Source organism: Sorex araneus, chromosome 5 (assembly GCF_027595985.1).
Source record: "Sorex araneus isolate mSorAra2 chromosome 5, mSorAra2.pri, whole genome shotgun sequence".
In the NCBI taxonomy this organism is placed as follows: Eukaryota; Metazoa; Chordata; class Mammalia; order Eulipotyphla; family Soricidae; genus Sorex; species Sorex araneus.
The window spans coordinates 5,192,735-5,212,597 of record NC_073306.1 but is presented as its reverse complement, the minus strand read 5'-3'; the positions used below and the strand labels follow the sequence as shown (position 1 = coordinate 5,212,597).

Here is a 19,863-nt window from a genome sequence, read left to right as displayed (position 1 = left end):
GCGTCCCGCCCCACCCCCACCCCCTCGCGCGCCCCCGCGGCCACCGCGCGGCCGCCGCCGACCCGCGCGCGCCCCGGCTCGCCCCCGCCGCGAGGGTGAGTGAGGGCCAAGCCTGGGGGGACCCGGGACAGCGCCGTGTCCGGCCCTCGCCACCCACACCCCAGCTTTAAGGCGAAGACCCGTCTCCCGCCCCCGTGGCTGGACCGCGGGGACCCGGCGATAAGGTGGCCCGGAGTCGGGCGTGGCAGCGCAGCCCCCACCCACCGCCCCCGGCCAGCGTCCCCTCGTCCCCGCCGGTGACCCAGTGACCCGGCGGCGCTGCGGGCCGCAGCTCTCCCACCCGCACGTTCCCGAGGCCACTGGGACCTCCGGGCCACCCCCCCCCCAGCTGGGTACTGGCCACCGGGAAACGGCTGCGGTGCAGTGACCGCGATCAGAGCGCGCCGGCGCTTATCAGCCTGTGCCCAGCCCCGCGGGGGACGGGCAGGACCGTGCCCACCGCGGCTCAGGGCCCTCGGGGTCCCGGGGCAGGGACGCGGGCCGGCCGTGCACCCCCCCAGTAAGAAGCCAGGCCAGGCGCTGGGCACCCCGGCCCTGAGCGGCGCTCAGAAAGTCTTGGGGAACAACTCAAAGGGGCACCTGGGTCCTAGGTGGGACCCAGCCCGGCGCCCCCAAACAGCATGCCCCAGCGGGCGGGTGTCGCTGTCACTGGCCCCAGAAACCGGACAGTTGGGTCAGAATCAAAACGGGTGTTCACGCTGGCGCAAGTGTTCTCAGCGCGGCTCGGGTTACTCTGTTTGGGGAAGGAGGAGTGGTGGGTTCCAGCAGCTTCTCAGGAGTCTGGAGCCCAGGGACAGATCACAGTGGACAAGAGGTGGGGGTCGGATGGTAGGGCGCTTCCCCTGTGTGTTTCCACCCAGCACCACATATCGCCCCTCCCCCCAAGCCTGCCAGGAGTGACCCCTGAGTGCAGAGCCAGGAACTTAATGAGCACCTCCAAATGCGACCCCCCAAATAAGAAAGACGGGGGCTCAGTCTTCCGCACAGCACAGGGCTGTGCCCTGAGCCCTGGGCGTGGCCCTCGATAAAGGGGAAAAGAAGGAAAACAGCAGCTTAGCAGGTCCCCGTGTCCTCTTTCCTCCTTACTCGCCCCAGCCATGGCCTGTGGCACAGTGCCCTCCGAAGGCCAGGCCCTGGCCGGCCACACACTGGCATTCCCTAGCTGGCTTTAGGGTGGTGTCAGCCGAGAGGCCGGGAGGCCGGCCTGGCCTTGACCACCTTTGTCCTGAGTTGGGCAGTCCCACGCTCCTAAATGGCCGGCGACGCTGGCCGAGCCCGTCCAATGTCAAGTCCTAACCCCCACCCGCACCCCATCTTTTGGGAGTAGCTGGAGTGCATGAGGGGACGTGCTGCTCCCACCCAGCACGCACACGAACACGCGCACACACATGTGCGTGCACATATACACGCGCACACATGCGCATGCACACATGCACACACACACGGACAGTGTCCCCAAGCACAGGAGATATGCCAGGTCTGCCCTGGGCACGTGAACCCAGTGACCCTGAACGTCGGCAGGCCTCAGACAAACCCCTTGTCTCCTCTCCTCGTCTGGCCGCCCCTCCTTCCCCGGGCTCCTATCAGGCCTCCGCCCGCCCCGCTGGAAGCCCAGCCCCCGCCCGGGGCTTCCCTGCTTGGCTCTGGGCAGCTTCCTTTGTCACAGCTCCGCCCTTTCGGTTCCTCTTATTTCTTCCCCACCCACTCTGAGACTGAGCTGCTGGAGCCGGACCACCCCAAGCCCCAGGTCCTCCAGGCCCGCCCGGCGGCCTTCCAATGAGCATGCAGGCCTTGGGGGCCCGCAGCAGCGGGACATTCTCGGTGTCACCGTCCATCAGGTTAGCAGTTTCGGAGGAGGCCGCGGGGCTGACTTGTGACTGCCAGAGCAGTGACCCGGGGGTCACCAGCCGGGGGCAGCGTCATCCCTCTCTCCCCATGACCCAGCCACCCCGGGTGGGACCTCCTGCCTGCTGACGGTCCCGTCTGCACCCCACGCAGCAAGCCCGCGGCCATGGTGAAGGACCCCAGCCCGCACGCAGAGGCCAGCGGCACGGAAGGTTCCAAGGAGAGTTCCAGAAGCTCCATCCCGGGGCCTGAGCCCGAGCGGAATGAGCGACTGAGGGAGAAGATGAGGCGGTTGCTGGAGTCGGGTGACAAGTGGTTCTCCCTGGAGTTCTTCCCGCCCCGGACCTCCCAGGGCGCCGCCAACCTCATCTCCAGGTGAGCTGCTGGGCCAGACCAGCTCACGGAGGAGACGGGGGATTAGGGGCCCCAGCTGCACTCTGACCCGGCAGGAGGCTCCCGAGGGCGTGGGAAAGGCCCAAAGCCCGGAGGCCCCTGGACCAACCTCCTGTCCCCTCCTTGCCCTGTCTGGAAGGGAGGCCCAGGCGGCAGGACCTGGCAGCACGTGGGACTGTGTGTAATCTCGGGGTCACCCGGCAGCGGCGTGCAGAGCATTCTCTGCAAGCGAGGAATGCCGAGAATGCCCCTTGAAGTCCGGCCGCGGCTGCCGGAGCCTGCTGGGGTGCCCCGTGGTGAGTGGGGGAGCACGTCACCGCTCGTGCGGCTCTGGCTCGCGCCCTCCCCGCGGTGACCGAGGAGGTCTGCGCTGCAGCACAGCCGCCATGCACCCCTGGGGCTCCGGGTCGCGGGGCGCACCCCGGAACTCGCGCCTGCTGGGCCTCTCTCTCCCTTAGCACAGACCTCTCGCACCCCCGAGGCGCCCTGGAACCCCAGGCCCCTGACTTGGCTCAGCTCACTGGGAGAGGGACCATTTGGACAACAGCAGGAGCGCGTGTGCAGGGCCCCGAGTGGGAGCCGGGCGCAGGGGCGCCCCTCCCTGTCCTGCCCTCTGCGCCTCTCCTAGCGGGGGACGCTGTGCTTCAGCCCCCCCGCCCCGTGACACCTCCCCCCAGGAGGCTTCTGTGGCCTCTGGACAGCCCCGCCCCGGGAAGACGGGGACAGGCGCCGGGTCCCCAGAGCCCCTTTCAGAAAGAAATTCCCTCCAGGTTTGACCGGATGGGGGCCGGCGGCCCCCTCTTCATAGATGTGACCTGGCACCCTGCAGGGGACCCTGGCTCCGACAAGGACACGGCCTCCATGGCCGTCGCCAGCGCCGCCGTCAACTACTGCGGCCTGGAGACCGTCCTGCACCTGACCTGCTGCCGCCAGAGCCGGGAGCAGCTCACGGGCCACCTGCGCAAGGCCCGGCGCCTGGGCCTGAAGAACATCCTGGCGCTGCGCGGAGGTGGGCGCCCGCCCCCGCCCGGGGGCTCCTGCCAGCCTGCCTGGGCTTGGGGCCACGCCGGGCGGAGCCCGAGGGACCCTAGGGGGTGCCGGGGATCGAACCTGGGGCGGTCGTGTGCAGGGCCTGTGCTGCCGCTCTCTCGGGTCCGGGGGCCCCTGCTTCCTCCCGCTCTGTCCCCGGGGCTGGCCCTGCTCTGTCTCAGCCCCACCCTCAGCATCCCCGGGGGCTCAGGGTGTCCTCATTCCCCCCCCACCTCACCCCTGCCCTGACTCCTTGGGGAATGCTCAGGACCCAATCACCTTCCCCTCTGGCTCCTTGGCCACGCCCCCTTGGGCCCGGACCGCACCCCCTGGCATTGGTCTGGGCACAGAGAAGGATGGGCAGCCCTGGCCGCGGGCAGCAGCTCTCACCCGCCCAAGTGTGGGAAAGGGGAGCTGTCCCCCGCGCCGGACACTTGGGTTTGGTTCTTTCCCTGTTTTCATTCTCTTGTTGCCGTTCAGGGCTGTACCCCATGGTGCTCGGGGGCGGCCCCGTGCTGGGGGTGGGGGACCCCGAGGTGCCAGGGGTGGGGCCTGGGCGTCTGCTCAGCCCACTGAGCTCTCCAGCCCTGTGTCTCGCCTGACGTCAGCAGCACTGTCTCCTGGGAGGCGGGTGCTCCAGGAGGGAGGAGGGAGTGATGGAGAACTGGGGGGGCTGGGGGGGACTGGGTGATGGAGCCCGAAGCCCTCTGGGTTTGAGGGGGGGATCCGGGTACTGCCCCGGGGCTCAGGAGCTGAGGCCAGCTGGGCCGGGCCGGGCCAGGCCGTTTGCGTGTGTTCAAGGACAGAGCCTGGGGCTCTTGGAGGATGGGGGGGCGCCTGGTCCCCCAGCGGGGGTCGGGGATGGATCCCTGAGGCCTCCTGGAGGTGACGTGCCCCTCCCTGCAGACCCCCTCGGTGACCAGTGGGAAGAGGAGGCCGGCGGCTTCAACTACGCCGTGGACCTGGTGAAGCACATCCGGAGCGAGTTCGGGGACTACTTTGACGTCTGCGTTGCGGGTGAGGGGGGCGCGAGCGAGACGGAGACCAGCCTCCTGCAGGGCCCCCGACCCAGCAGAGTCCCCCCTGCCCCACCCTGCCCTCCGTACACCCCCACTGCCACTTCCGCTTTGTTTCCTTGTCTTCCTCCTTGATGGGGGGGAGCTGTCCCCGGGGGCCGGGAGCCACGTGCTGCTCCTTCGGCTGCTCTGACCCCCCTGCCCGGCGCTGTCCCTGGCCGCTTCACGCCTGCGACCCCAAGGGAGAGACTTGGCCAGGAAACAGCCGGACAGCCCGGGCCCTCCCTTGGTCAGAACCTCGGTCAGGCCCACCTCAGCTCTGCCTCCCCCACGCCGCCCGCCCCCGCTTTACCCAGGAGGCCTGATGGGGTCCTCTCTCATTGGACCCTCGCGATCGTGGTCCGTGCGGGCCTGTGGCCAGTGGACATCGCAAGTTTCCGGACACTTGAGGGGCTCGGCTCCAAGCGCCCGCGGGGCCAGAACGATAGGGCAGCGGGGAGGGTGTCTGCCGTGCATGTGGCCGACCCGGGTTCAATTCCCGGCATCCCATAGGGTCCCCCGAGCACCTCCAGGAGTAATTCCTGAGTGCAGAGCCAGGAGTAACCCCTGAGCATCACCAGGTGTGACCTAAAAACGCTATGGCTGGGGGCAGGGTCCCCCTGCTGGAGTGGGGTGGTCTGCGGCTCCCTCAGGGATGCCGGGTCTGAGGGCCGGGGCGGCCCCTCGAGCCTCTGCCCCCGCCGAGGTCACGTCAGGGCCTTGGCACCTCATTCTGTTCTTTGCTCCCCGTGAGCCCCTCCTTTTCTGCAGCTGCTCCCCTGCAGCTTCCCAAGTCCCCTAAACCCCTGAGGAATTCTGAGAGTAGCTAGAATTTTTTTTTTGTCTTTGGGCCACAGCTGGCAGTGCTCAGGGCTCACTCCTGGGTAAGATGCCGGGGATCGGGCCTGGGTCGACCAGGTGCAAGGAAAGCGCCCTCCCCGCTGTGCTATGGCTCCAGCCCCCCGGGAAACAGTTTGAATGTGGGGTCCAGAGCCGAGCACAGCCCCCGTGCTGACCCCCTCCAGGGGCCCGCAGAGGAGCGTGGGGAGTGGGCACTTATGGTGGCCAGGGAAGGCCGAGTGCCCTGGGCCGCGGAGCCAGCCTGTCCCTGCTGCCCCCCAGGGTACCCCAAAGGGCACCCCGACGCCGGGAGCCTGGAGGCCGACCTGCAGCACCTGAAGGAGAAGGTGGAGGCGGGGGCCGACTTCATCATCACGCAGCTCTTCTTCGAGGCCGACACCTTCTTCCGCTTCGTGGCGGCCTGCAGGGCGCTGGGCATCGCCTGCCCCATTCTCCCCGGCATCTTCCCCATCCAGGTGGGCGCTGTGCCCTCCGCGCTTGCCCCCCCGGTTCTGATGACCTCTCACCCCACCCCGAACCACCACTGTCCTCCGGCCCACAGACAGGCGCCTCCCGGGCACTCAGCACACGCCCGCTGTGGGGGCCCGGGGGTCCCCCGCCCCCGCACACCTGGTCTCAGAGTCCTGCACCGGCTTGTCCCAAAGCCCGTCCCCAGAGGCACTGACCCCAGCAAGCCCGGCACACGTGTGTCCGTCCTTCACCCACGCTCGTGCCCTGGTGCTCGGCCGGTCGCCGGCCCCGGTGTTCGACACCAGGAAGCGCCACGCGGGCTGCGTCAGCGGGCCCGGGCCCGGTGGGGGAAGGGTCTTCCCCGAGGGCGGCGCGTGGGGGGCCCGGGCGCCAAGCCCCTCCTGTCCCGCAGGGCTACCACTCGCTGCGGCAGCTGGTCAAGCTGTCCCGGCTGGAGGTGCCGCAGCAGATCCGCGACGTGATCGAGCCCATCAAGGACAACGACGACGCCATCCGCAACTACGGCATCGAGCAGGCCACCAGCCTGTGCCGGGAGCTGCTGGCCAGCGGCCTGGCGCCCGGCCTGCACTTCTACACCCTCAACCGCGAGGTGGCCACCATCGAGGTGCTCCGGCGCCTGGGCCTGTGGAACGAGGACCCCAGGTGAGGCCGGAGACCACCCCCCTCCCCCCCACCTCCTCCACCCGCCCAGGCTGGGCCTGGGAAGGGCCGCGCTGGGTCTCTTGGGCTCAGGGCCACTCCCTGCCATCCCCCAGGCGGCCCCTGCCCTGGGCCGTGAGCGCCCACCCCAAGCGGCGCGAGGAGGACGTCCGGCCCATCTTCTGGGCCTCCAGACCCAAGAGTTACATCTACCGCACCCAGGACTGGGACGAGTTCCCCAACGGCCGCTGGTGAGGCGGGGGGTGGCCGTGAGCCGGGCCAGGCGGGGTGGGGGACCGGCTCCGGAAGGGTCCCTGACTGCCCGTCGCTCCCCCCCACCCCCGCCAGGGGCCACTCCTCCTCGCCGGCCTTCGGGGAGCTCCGGGACTACTACCTCTTCTACCTGCAGAGCCGGTGCTCCCCGGAGGAGCTGCGGCAGATGTGGGGCGAGGAGCTGGCGGGGGAGCACAGCGTCTTCCAGGTCTTCGAGCACTACCTGTCCGGAGAGCCCAACCCGCAGGGCCACCTGGTGAGCGCGGGGCTGGGGGGCCCCGGGGGGGGGGGTGCGTGCAGGCGGGCGGGCGGACACCGGCCGCACACCCCAGCCCGGCCGCCCCCAGGTGACGTGTCTGCCGTGGAACGACGAGCCGCTGGCGCCCGAGACAGACCTGCTGAAGGAGCAGCTGCTGCGCGTGAACCGGCAGGGCGTGCTCACCATCAACTCCCAGCCGCCCGTCAACGGCCGCCCCTCCACCGACCCCGTGGTGGGCTGGGGCCCCAGCGGCGGCTACGTCTTCCAGAAGGTGGGCGGGTGCCCGGGAGGAGCACCTTTCCGGGCCCCGGGGTGAGCCCAGGGGGGCCGGGCACCTGGCGTGGTCGCTGAGCCGCGGGGTCCCGCTGGGACACGTTCCCGAGCCTGCACCCACGCGGGCCCCGGCGGGCTTGGCTTTTCCGGACAAATGCTGTCTTGGAGGGGCCGGAGCGATAGCACAGCGGGGAGGGCGTTTGCCTTGCACGCGACCGACCCGAGTTCAATCCCCGGAACCCCATATGGTCCCCTGGGCACCGCCAGGAGTGATTCCTGAGTGCAGAGCCAGGAGTAACTCTGAGCATCTCTGGGCGTGATCCAAAAAGCAAAAAAAACTCCCAAAAAGCCACCTTAGCTGTGAGACCGGGAGGTTCCCCCTGGCCCTGCGAGCTGGCACCAGCCCACTGGGCCCTGTCGGGGCAGGACGACACTCAGGGAGGAGGGAGGCCGCTGCCCCCCGGGTCTGTCCAGACCGGGGCATTCGCCTGCTCAGGTGTGAGCCACCCGTCACGGGGCCGGGGCGGGCACGGGCTGGTGGCAAGCGTGCGGCCCCCACAGGCCTACCTGGAGTTCTTCACGTCCCGCGAGACGGTGCAGGCGCTGCTGCAGGTGCTGAAGAAGTACGAGCTCCGGGTCAACTACCACATCGTGGACGTGAAGGTGCATCCGGGGTGCCCAGCCGGGCTCTGGGCCGAGCGGAGGGGCCCGTGGGCGCCCACGATGGGGGCCCCAGGTCCTTGGGGACACTCTAGGAGGCCGGCCCGTAGGGGCCCTCTGCTGTGTGACACCCAGCTCGGGATTTGGCGATCGGGGGGGGGACTTCGGCGGGGCATGGAGGGGCAGGCCAGGGCACCAGGGCCTGGTCCGTGGGAAGACCCCGGGTCAGCTTGGCCAGAGCCCAGGGGCACCAGCAGTGGAGCTGACCAGTGTAGACGGGTCACGGTGTGCAGATAAGAGGGGCTGGTGGATGGGGGCGCTGGGGGGGAAGGAGCTGGGGGGCTGCAGGCGTCACAGGCCCTTGGGGGCTGGCTTGGGGCAGACGGGAGAGAAGCCCAGGGGGCAACGGGAGCAGAGGGGCCGCATGGCCGGCCCGGACCAGGCCGGGGGGTGCCGCCACACACCCCCCATACTGACCCGCTCCCCCGCCCCAGGGAGAGAACATCACCAACGCCCCCGGCCTGCAGCCCAATGCCGTCACCTGGGGCATCTTCCCGGGCCGGGAGGTCATCCAGCCCACGGTGGTGGACCCCGTCAGCTTCATGTTCTGGAAGGTACGGCGGGGCCCGAGCCTGCTGGGCCTGGTTATTCTGGGGGGCCGCCCTGCACACGAGCCTGCCCGGGGAGCCCGTCACCCTGTCCGTGTGTCTGTCTGTCCCTGTGTGCCTCTGCGTGCCTGTATATGTCTCTGTGTGTGTCTGTGAGTCTGTGTGTGTGTGAGTCTATGTATGTGTCTGTCTCTGTATCTCTGTGTGTGTGTGTCTGTCTGTGCCTCTGTGTGTATCTGCGTCTCTGTCTGTTTCTGTGTATGTCTGTCTGTGAGTTTGTCTGTCTCTGTGTGTCTGTGTGTCTCTGTCTCTCTGTGTCTATCTGTCTGTCTCTCTGTGTGTCTCTGTGTGTGTCTGTGAGTCTATCTCTGTGTGTGTGTCCGTGTGTCTGTCTCTTTGATTTTTTTGTTTTGTTTTGTTTTTTTTGGGTCACACCCGGCGATGCACAGGGGTTACTCCTGGCTCTGCACTCAGGAATTACCCTGGCGGTGCTCAGGGGACCATATGGGATGCTGGGATTAGAACCAGGGTCGGCTGCGTGCAAGGCAAACGCCCTCCCCGCTGTGCTATCACTCCAGACCTGTGTCTGTCTCTTTGTCTGTGTGTATGTCTGTCTGTGTCTCTGTGAGTTTTTCTGTGTGTCTGTGTGTCTCTGTCTCTCTGTCTATCTGTGTCTGTCACTGCATGTGTCTCTGTGTGTGTGTCCGTGTGTCTGTCTCTTTGTCTGTGTGTCTGTCTGTGTGTCTCTGAGTTTTTCTGTCTGTCTCTGTGTGTCTGTGTGTCTCTGTCTCCGTGTCTATCTGTGTCTCTGCATGTGTCTGTGTGTGTGTCCGTGTGTCTGTGTGTCTCTGTCTGTGTCTGTGTGTCTATCTGTGTCTGTCTCTGCGTGTGTCTCTGTGCATGTGTCCGTGTGTCTGTCTGTGTCTGTCTGTGTGTGCCTCTGCAGCCGTGCCCGCACCCCTGCAGGACGAGGCCTTCGCCCTGTGGACGGAGCAGTGGGGGCGGCTGTATGAGGAGGGCTCCCCGTCCCGAGGGGTCATCCAGCACATCCACGACAACTACTTCCTGGTCAACCTGGTGGACAACGACTTCCCGCTGGACAGCTGCCTGTGGCAGGTGGTGGAGGACACGTTCGAGCTGCTCAACAGGCGCCCCCAGCAGGGCAGCGCCAGCGAGCCCGCGGCCCCCTGACCCGCCCGCCAGCCGCGCCCAAGGCCTGCTTCTCCCGGGGTCCGTGTTCTCCCCGGCCTCAGTGCCAGCGTGGCGGCAGCAGCTAGGTGACGCCTCAGCGCCCTCCCAGGAAGCCCCTGGTGGGGAGCACCAGCCTCCGAGAGGGAGGAGCCTGTTTGCTGTGATGGACCCCAGCCGGGCACTGCTGGACTGGCCTGCCCCGGGCACTACTGGACTTTGCCCCAGGCTGGGGAGGATGAGCGCTGGGCACCGTCAGTGCTGGCCAGTGCAGGGAACACTGGGCAGTGCTGGGCAGCACAGAGGGACACAGTGCAGGGCTGGGCACTGCAGTGCTGGACAGCAGGGGGGAAGCTGTGCAGTGCTGGACAGTAGGGGGGGGACACTGCAGTGCTGGACAGTAGGGGGGACGCTGGGCAGTGCTGGACAGCAGGGGGGAAGCTGTGCAGTGCTGGACAGTAGGGGGGATTCCAGGCAGTGCTGGACAGTAGGGGGGATGCTGGGCAGTGCTGGACAGCAGGGGGGACGCTGGGCAGTGCTGGACAGTAGGGGGGAATGCTGTGCAGGGCTGGACAGTACAGGGGGACTCTGCAGTGCTGGACAGTGGGGGGGTCGCTGGGTGGTGCTGGGCAGTAGAGGGGGTCCTGGGGCTACCACCACCTGGATGAGGTGTCCGTGAAGAGGCATCGGGACAGACCCGGGCCGCGCCCTCACCATGTCCGCCGGCACCCGGCAGGTCTTCGTCTGCCCGCAGAGCTGCTTCTAGCACCATCCATTCCCATGGCGCGGGACGTGCCCCTTCAGGGTGAAAGGTGGTGACCCCGTGCTGGGGGGACAGACCCCGCCACTCTCTGAGAACGAGTTTGGAAAAACCTGAGTTTGGGGGTGAGTCATCACCCAAACACAATAAAACAAAACCGCGGAGCCGCCCTGAGCAGGGCCTGTCTCTGAGCTGCGCTCGCCACGCCCGGGCTGTCTGCCAGGCTTGCTCAGAGGGGTGGGCCTGGCCTTGGTCTCGGCTGCCCCAGCGGGAAGCGTGGGCGGGGGAGGGACCCATGCACAGCCGGAGCGTGGGTGGCCGTGGTGTCCACACAGCCACAGGCTGTTTTACTGTCCCCGCTCTCTTCACAGTGCTCTGCCCCCCCCTCCCCATGTCGGCCCGTCTCAGCGGGGCTCAGGCTGCATCGGCCTGCTTGGGGGGTCTCAGCGGCTGCTGCACCACTAATGGGGGCCCTGAGCCATCCCGGGTCCCCCTTCCCAAAGGCCTGGGGCTAGGGACGAGTGTTTGAGGCTGTCAGTGTCCAGGTCCCCCTGGGGACTCCGAGGCCCCGCCCACTGAACTTGCAGAGGAAATGAGGGAGGGCCAGGGTGAGCCCAGACAGGGTCACCAGATGGGGGGAGGGCTGGCTGACCCCTCCCCTCTCAAGGGCCTGTAGGGGCTAGGGGGCCGCAGCCCCTGGGGAAGGACTCGGGTCTCTTCCTGTCTCTGGAGCCTCCCGGCCACCCACAGCTGCAGACTCCGCCCCGCCAGGCCCGCCAGGCCCGAGCTGACCCCATCCTAGGCCTGTCCCTGGGGATGAAGCGGGGGCGGGGCTAAGTGAGGACTGAGGGGCTCTCTGCGGGGGTGGGGGCGGCCACTGGGAGGCCTGCAGAGGAGCACCCCAGGAAAGGTGACCACACCTCCCCCCACCCCCGCCCGCCTTCCCCTGCTCTGTCCAGCCCTGTGGGCGACAGGGCCCGTGGCTGCCCGCTGGCCACCACAGGCAGAGGGGAGAGAGGTTAGCCCCATTCACAGGGCCCGGCCCTCCCGCCTTCCCAGGAAGACCCCGCCATGCGCCCCTCCCATCCCCGAGAGCCAGGGACGCTGGGGAAGCGGCCAGTGCCAGGCGGGACCCCGAGGGGCCGGAGCTCCACCCCGCCCAGACTAGCGCCCGGCCGGGGACTCCTGACCCTGAGCCCAGGGTGTATGTGCTCGGTGTCCCCCGCGCCTCCTGGGAACCGTTGGAGGCCCCGCAGGTGACTGAGCAGCACGGCTGCTGTGACTCGTGCGCCCACGGGGCTCAACTTAGGGGCACCCCAGGCCCAGCAGGGAAGGTGGCTGAAGGGAGGGGGCAGGGTGTGGGCCACCCCCTCACCTGGCCCAGCCTTTGCCACTCCGCTGGGCTCTGGGCGGTGAGGCCCTGATGGTCACTGGGTGGGGCAGCCGGTGCCCGCTGCTGGGCAGGAAGGGAGCCCCCTGGTGGCCAAACCCAGCATCTCCCGGCACTGTCCCTGAGCTGAGGGGCCAGTTCGGGGCAGAGAATGTGTGACTCAGAGGCCGCCCCCCACCAGAACCCAGGCCCGCACGTGTGACTGGGGGCCCTGCAGGCCAGTTCCCCGCTCCCCTAAATATTTCCCTCCCGAGTACCTGCCTGGCCGCCTTCACTCCCGGTTGGTTGGGGGCCGTGCCCAGCAGTGCTCAGGGATCCATCCTGGGCCCTCCGGCCAGCTGAGCCTCCGCCTGCTTCCACTGCCTCCTCCTGGAACGGGACACGTCAGAGCTGGTGGGGCCACACTGGAGCCGGGGCCACGTGGGGGCTGAGCATCCCTCATGGCAGGGGCAGGTGACCTCACCGTGTCGCTGCCCAGGAGATCGGCCTGGGTGCCTGGGTGGGCCTGGCATGTGATGCCCCTTCCTGCGGGGCCCACTGGCTGGGGTCAGCACGCCCCAGGGGATCTGCACGAATCTTCGGGTTCTCTGGGGAGAGCAACATGGAATAAATTCTTATTCTTATTATTATTATTTTGCTTTTTGGATCACACCCGGTGATGCACAGGGGTTACTCCTGGCTCATGCACTCAGGAATTATTCCTGGCGGTGCTCAGGGAACCATATGGGATGCTGGGGATCGAACCCGGGTCGGCCGCGTGCAAGGCAAACGCCCTACCCGCTGTGCTATTGCTCCAGCCCCTGATTATTATTATTATTACCCAGATTCCCCACTTTCCAGTAGCTAGGCAATCATACCCAGAAACTGCCCCTCACGCCGTTGTAATCCCATCAATGACCAACATCCAGAGGCTATAAAACCAAGCTCCCGGAAGCACGCAGCCACAACGCAGCCTAACATCTAACATCTGATAGCCTAGTTCTCCCTCTAGGAGAACCTGGCAAGCTACCGAGAGTTTACTGTCCACATGGGGGAGAGCCTGGCAAGCTCCCCGTGGTGTATTCATATGCCAAATACAGTAACCATGATGGGTCTCATTCACCTGACCCTGAAGAGCCTCTAATGCGGCACTATTGGGAAGGATAATTAAAGAAAGGCTGCTAAAATCTCAGGGCTAGGACAAATGGAGACGTTACTGGGCCCGCTTGAGCAAACTGATGATCAATGGGATGACAGTGATACAGTGACAGTGATTATTATTATTTTGTTTTTTGGGTCACACCCGGCAATGCACAGGGGTTACTCCTGGCTCATGCACTCAGGAATTACGCCTGGCAATGCTCAGGGGACCATATGGGATGCTGGGAATCAAACCCTCGTTAACCACGTGCAAGGCAAATGCCCTAGAATGCCTCTAACCTCCACCCACATGGGCTGAGAAGAGACACCCCCCGCCACCCCCTACCCTAGCCCCCGCTGTCTGGGTTAAGATGTTCTGACTTGCAGGGACTGGAGATTTGACCCCCGGCTCTCCATACGGGTCCCTGAGCCCCCCAGGAGTAATTCCTGAGCTCAGAGCCAGGAGTAACCCCTGAACATTTCCGGTCGTGACCCCCAAAACAAAGCAAACAAAAAGTGCTGGTTCCAGGGAGATGGTCCGAAGGGCGGAGCACATGTGCTGTGTGTCGGACCCTGGCTTGATTCCCGATGCCACATGGTCCTCCAGCCACGGGGCCGGGAGTTGGCTCTGAGAACGGCCCAGTATGGCCCCCAAACAAACAATGAAATAAAGATGCATCTTTTAAAAATGCGTGCCAGGGGCTGGAGCGATAGCACAGCAGGTAGGGCATTTGCCTTGCACGCGGCCGACCCAGGTTCAAATCCCAGCATCCCATATGGTCCCCTGAGCACTGCCAGGGGTGATTCCTGAGTGCAGAGCCAGGAATAATCCCTGTGCATCGCCAGGTGTGACCCAAAAAGCTAAAAAAAAAATGCGTGCCAGAGGGGCCAGAGAGGACAGCGGGGAGGGCGCTGGCTGTGCCCCTGACTGGCCCAGGTGTGATCCCCGGCACCCCAGAAGCTCCCCCAAGCCCCAGGAGCGATCCCTGAGTGTAGAGCCAGGAGTAAGCCCTGAGCACGGCCGGATGTGGCCCCCAAATGAAAAATAAAGTAAAAAATGAAAATGTGCACCAGCGAGGGGCACAGGGGTAAGAAGCTTCCCTCGCCTGGCGTCTGACTCTAGGCTGAGCCCCCGAGCACTGCCAGGAGTGACCCCAAGAACCACCAGGACTGGCCTCCTGAGCACAGAGCCAGGAGAGCGTCCTGAGCACCCGCAGCTGTGGCCCAAACAGCGCCCAGAACAACCTCCGAATGAGAACGTCTGGCAGAGACGGGCAGGAGAAGCTGCCTGCCTGGTGCCAGCAGGCGTGGGCACTCACGGGCACCGCTCTCGTGGGCGCCTCTGAAATGACGCCCACCCAGCTGCACGCCCCGCGGACGCCCCTCCCAGCCCCTCCGCAGAGGGACCTGATTCCCCTGAAGGTGGCCCAGTGCCCCCCGCCCGCCCCACCAGCCACTCGCGGTGCCAGCCCGCGTGCCAGGGCCGTAGGGCTTCCCAGGCCGCCGCTGGCCCCACGCCCGTGCCACAGCGCCACCTAGCGGCACTGCGCCAGCCGCTGCCGCCGCCCGCTCAGCACCATCCTGAAGCTGTGAGCGGCCCGCGCCCTCCCTCCGCGCCCCTCCCGCCTGGCCCCGCGGCCCCGGCCGAGAGGGATGCTGGGAAGGAATGCAGAGGGCGGCCACCCCGAGGACGGCCACCACCCCCAGGCCAGCCCAGCTTTGGCTCTGTCACAGGGAGGGCCCAAGGCTCAGCCCGTCCCCCACGACAGGGGGTGAGGGTCCAAGGGCACTCGGGCCCCACTGCTGAACCCTGTGCCGGACCCAGAGCCTGTGGCTTCCCACCGGCGGGAAACGGTCACTTCCCCACCGCGACAGGAGACAGGGGCAGGTCAAGACACTCGCCCACGGCCAGGAGCCATAGCACAGCGGGGAGGGCGTTTGCCTTCCTCAGGCCAACCCGGGTTCGAGTCCCAGCATCCCATAGGGTCCCCCGAGCACCGCCAGGAGTGATTCCTGAGTGCTGAGCCAGGAGTAAGCCTTGAACACGACCAGGTGGGACCCGAAGAGGAAAAAGAGAAAAAGACATCCAAGCTGGTCCCAGAAGCGCCAGCTGCCAATGCAGGAGCCCGCTGTGACACCCCCAGAGGAACACGGACCCCACAGGCTCTGAGTGGGGGGGTCTGGTACTATTGTTGCTGGGAAGGTCAGGGAGGGCAGGGACGAGAAACAGGGGCTCACCATCCTGAGGAGGGGTCTTTACTACCTCTGCAGGGTGCACTGGTGCCACTGTCCCACCACGGCAGGGGAAATGGCCCTGCAGCCTCCTTCCAGTGACCCCTGAACCAGTCCAGGAGGCCATCCTGGAGGCGGTGGCAGCCATGCTAGGTCTTGGCTCTGCCCCACCTCTGTGCCTGTCCTCACCTTCTCCCGTGAGCTGCAGGGTGTCCTGGGGCCCAGCGAGGCTGCCGGGGATGGGGGGGTGGTTCTAGGGCCGAGGGGGCCCCTGCACTGCCCTCTCCGGTGCTGCCGGACCACATGCCCACAGGCGCCACCCCGCTGCTGCTGCATGGCCCGGAGCGAGGGAGGGGCTGGGAGGGGCTGGCGAGGGGGGCTGGGGGCCACTGCGCAGGACACGGAAGGCGGCACCCGGGGCTCAGCATGGCCCACGTCCACGGCCCCAACTCAGCTCAGGGTCTGATCTTTCCGGTCTGGGAGCCCCCGGGACCCCCGACTTTCCCAGAGTGCCCCTGTCTCCCTCGGGGCAGGCGGGGCGGGGGGACCGGGCCGCCCCGGGACCAGGAGCCCTCCTGGCCCTAAAGGCCTGTGCCAGCTTCCCGGGGGCCACAGCCCCAGAGCCCCCAGCCCTGGGCCGCCCTCTCACAGTCCAGGCCACTGTCCCCGCCCCGTGCTCCCTGCCCCCTCATCCTGCTACAGCGAGGGGTCATCGGGACCCCAGCCTCTCCCCGCACAGGAACCTGCAGCCTGCTTGCCTGCCCCCCCCCCCCGAGAGCGTGCCCTGCCCGCCTCCCCCTGCCTGCACCCCTGGGAGCAGCAGTGACCACGCAGGAGTGTGTGGGGGGGGCATGCAGGTGTCTGCGCGGGTCCCTGCGCGGGTCCCTGCGCGCGGGCGGGGAGGGGTCCCCAGGCGGGCGCCTTCGTGTTGGGGCCCAGGACCCTCACCTCAGGCTAGAGCTGCATCGAGGAGGGGGAAGCGCCCGCCGTGTGGCGAGTCCCATCCCCACCGTCCCAGGGGTGCCCTGAGCCCCCCAGGAGCCTGAGTGCAGCCAGGAGTCAGCCCTGACCTCGCAGGGTGTGCCCCCCCACAAAAAAGGAGAAGGACATGGGAGAAAGGCCACCGCTGGCCCATGGGCTCCTCCAGGCCAGCCCACCCGCCCCAGCCTGGGACTGGCCCAGTCACAGGCCACGGGGCTGCCCACGCCCCATGCTGGGGCCCACGCAGGTGCCCCTCCCTCCCTCCCTCCCTCCCTCCCTCCCTCCCTCCCTTCCTCCCTTCCTTCCTTCCTTCCTTCCTTCCTTCCTTCCTTCCTTCCTTCCTTCCTTCCTTCCTTCCTTCCTTTCTTCCTTCCCCTTCTCCCTTCTTCTTTCCTTTCCTCCCTCTCTCCTTTCTTCTTTCCTACCTCTCTCCTCTCTCTCCCTTCCCCTCCCTCCCCTCCCCTCCCCTCCCTTTCCCAGTCCCACTGTCAGAAGCTGGTGCTGACCTCCTGGTCTCACTACAGTGTCTGCTGATGGGTAGGAAGACATTTAATAAAGGATATCAGAGAACCCTCTAAGTGGAAGCCTGCGTGTGTGTGTGTGTGTGTGTGTGTGTGTGTGTGTGCGCACGCGTGCCCTCTACATAGTGTGTATCTAATAAAATAACCTGATGGATAAAGATTTTTTGTCTTGTTCTGTTTTGCTTTTTTGGGTCACACCTGGCGATGCTCAGGGGCTACTCCTGGCTCTGCACTCAGGAATCACTCCTGGCAGTGCTCGGGGACCATATGGGATGCCGAGGATTGAACCCTGGTCAGATGCGTGCAAGGCCAACGCCCTCCCCGTTGTATTACTGCTCCAGCCCCTGGAGATTTTTCTTATTTAGATCTCGGGTCTCTTTTTTCTCTACTAACACTTTTTTGCCTTAACGTCAGCTTTTCACTTTGGTTTTTGTTGGGGCCACACCCAGCGGTGCTCAGGGCTCACTCGGTTCTGCACTCACGAATTACTCCTCACAGCACCTGGGGACGCTATGGGGCGCTGGGGATTCAACCCGGGTTGGCCTTGTGGAAGGCAGACGCCCTCCCTGCTGTGCTCTCTCTCCAGCCCCGAGGTTTTCTCTTTATCCCGTTCCCCCACCACCACCATTGGTTTCCTTTTTTGGTGGTTTTTGTTTTGTTTTGTTTTGTTTTGTTTTTGCTTTTTGGGTCACACCCAGCGATGCTCAGGGGTTATTCCTGGCTCTGCACTCAGGAATTATCCCCGGCTGTGCTCAGGGGACCATATGGGGTGCTGGGAATCGAACCTGGGTCAGCCGCATGCAAGGCCAACGCCCTACCCGCTGTGCTATTGCTCCAGCCCCCCACCATTGGTTTTAAACTTCTCATTTTATTTTCTGTTCTATCAGTGGCAATCCAAAACTCCGAAATATGTTTCTTCCTTTTTGGTTTTGGGCTGTAACAGGTAGTATATAGGGCTGGCCCCTGGCTCTGTGCTCAGGATTCCCCCCTGGTGGTTCCCTGGGGACCACATGTGGTTCTGGTCATTGAAGGAGGGTCAGCCACAAGCAAGGGTTCCCGAAGAGCAGAGTGAAAACTGCAATTTAACCCTGACGTGTCAGCACTGGGGACCGAGCCAGGGCCTGCCAGGGGCCAGGGAGCACCTCCCCCGCCCCCTCTCCAGTCCCACCACCATCCTTTCTCTCTCTTGGTTCTAGGGCTACCCCTCATGGTGCTCAGGGCGTACTCCGGGCTCTGTGCTCAGGGATCACAGCCGATACGGCTTGGGGAACCATACGTGTGCTGGGTGTGGAACCCAGGTCGGACACGTGCAAGACAAACGCCCTCCCCGCTGTGCCATCGGCCCTTGTCTTTTAACTTCAGGGAAGAAGTTCAGTTTGTTCACATTCACGGGGCACTCTCGTCCCAATGTTGTCACATTCCGGCTCTAATATGAAGACACGGGGCCGGGGAGAGAGTAAGGGGTGAAGGCCAGTGGCTGGCAGCGTAGCTGGGCCTGCCACATGCTCTGGGGGCCCCGTTAGCAGGTGGAAAGCATGTTTGGAACGAAGTGAAATGGAAGAGATGTTCCAAGGCCCTGTCCGGTCCTGATGTGTGTGTGTGTGTGTGTGTGTGTGCGCGCGCGTGCGCACATGCACATACGTGTTTGTGTGTGCATGCTGAGCTTTGGAAAACATGTAGAAAGCACTGGTCAACATTGACAGCACTGGGGCTGGAGCAATAGCACAGCAGGTAGGGCTTTTGCCTTGCACACGGCCGATCCGGGTTTGATCCCTGGCATCCCATAGGGTCCCCCGAGCTCTGCCAGGAGTAATTCCTGAGTGCAGAGCCAGGAGGAATCCCTGAGCATCGCCAGGTGTGACGCAAAAAGCAGAAAAAAAAAACAAAACCAAAACACCACTGGCAGCATTCAGAAAGGGAAGGGCGGCCAGACTGCGGGGGCAGAGGCGGGACTCGGCACCGCCCCCTGCGGCACAGAGCAGGCTGGGGCCACTCCCTCCTTGGGATCCTCCCTCCGGCCACACGGCCCAGTGCTCAGGTCTGGGCGTGCTGGAGGCGCCAGGCAGTGCCCAGGGTGCCACGTGGTGGGGGGGGCATGTGGGTTCTCGCGAGCCAGGGACCCTGAGCTCTCCCCCAGCGCCTCCGGTCTCTGACCGCGTGAGGGGGAGCTATCTGACGGGCAGTCCCGGGCACCTGCCTGTGCCAGCCTGAGCGGGCCGGCCTCCTTGCTGACCCTCCTGTCGGCCAGTGGCTTCCCTTCCAGCCCTGCCACATCCTTTTATTTATTTATTTTTTTTGCTTTTTGGGTCACACCCGGCGATGCACAGTGGTGACTCCTGGCTCTGCACTCAGGAATTACTCCTGGTGGTGCTCTGGGGACCACATGGGATGCTGGGATTCGAACCCGGGTCGGTCGCGTGCAAGGCAAACGCCCTCCCCGCTGTGCTATCACTCCAGCCCCACCCTGCCACATTCTTTCCAGGTCAATTCTTCTCACATAGACGATCCTTTGCCTCGAAGACAGAAGTGCTTCGTGCCCGGGCCGTCTTGGAGGGCTCCGTGCTCCTGCAGCTGGCCGGGGTCTGCCCTTCCCCTGGGACCCAGCCAGGGCCCCGTCCTCCCTCCGTACCTCCCGCATGCCCGCCGGTCCTCATTATCTCCACTTTCCAGATGAGGAGACTGAGGCAGCAGGTGGCAGCTCAGGGCTCGGGGCTGCTCTGGGGGACACGGGGAGCGCGGGGGTTTCTGGCCGTTCACAGACCGTGGGGCGGGGCCAGGGCAGAAGCGGCCACAGGGACAGGGCTCTGGCCGGGGATGTCTCCGAGAGGTGCCTCAGGCGTCCCCTTCTGGAAGGTTCCATGAGGCCATTGCAGGCCCCGCAGCTCCCAGTCTCAGCACCCCGGACACGAGTCCCCTCCCCTCCAGGGGGCTCTGGTCACCTCCAGGGTGGCCCTCGGGCACCTGGACAGATGCAAAATGGAACTGAGCGGGACAGTGCACTTGGCTTTCTGCTCCCCACAGCAGTGGGCCAGGGTCTCCCCCATGGGACCCCACACCCCAGGGGCCCGGGCAGCAGCTCCGGGATGGACCCGGCTGTGTTTGGGGTGACGCCACGGGCACCTGCGTGCCCCCCCTCCAGGCAGCTGCCGCCTTCCCTGAGCCACGAGGCCAGGAAGAAGACAGGACAGGGCAGGGCCCCTCTGGGGAGACAGGCCCGGGGGTCACCAGCTCACAGGGGGGTCTCCG

General features: G+C 65.7%; 1 protein-coding gene across 3 annotated transcripts; it reads left to right on the top strand.

Moving 5' to 3' along the window:
- Nucleotides 1-33: 33 nt before the first annotated feature.
- MTHFR (methylenetetrahydrofolate reductase) lies at nucleotides 34-10,017 on the top strand. Of its 3 annotated transcripts, none has more exons than XM_055139517.1 (12): nucleotides 34-95; nucleotides 2,059-2,280; nucleotides 3,069-3,307; nucleotides 4,234-4,344; nucleotides 5,505-5,698; nucleotides 6,106-6,356; nucleotides 6,470-6,604; nucleotides 6,702-6,882; nucleotides 6,974-7,156; nucleotides 7,720-7,821; nucleotides 8,313-8,432; nucleotides 9,393-10,017. In XM_055139517.1, exons 2-12 carry the CDS (start codon nucleotides 2,072-2,074, stop codon nucleotides 9,615-9,617), a joined length of 1,950 nt encoding a protein of 649 aa, XP_054995492.1. In that variant the 5' UTR covers nucleotides 34-95; nucleotides 2,059-2,071; the 3' UTR covers nucleotides 9,618-10,017. The 3 variants fall into 3 exon arrangements, with proteins under 3 accessions (XP_054995492.1, XP_054995493.1, XP_054995491.1); XM_055139518.1 differs by lacking the exon at nucleotides 34-95 and adding an exon at nucleotides 1,767-1,898 and having other exon boundaries at nucleotides 3,128-3,307; XM_055139516.1 differs by lacking the exon at nucleotides 34-95 and adding an exon at nucleotides 1,767-1,898.
- Nucleotides 10,018-19,863: the final 9,846 nt, after the last annotated feature.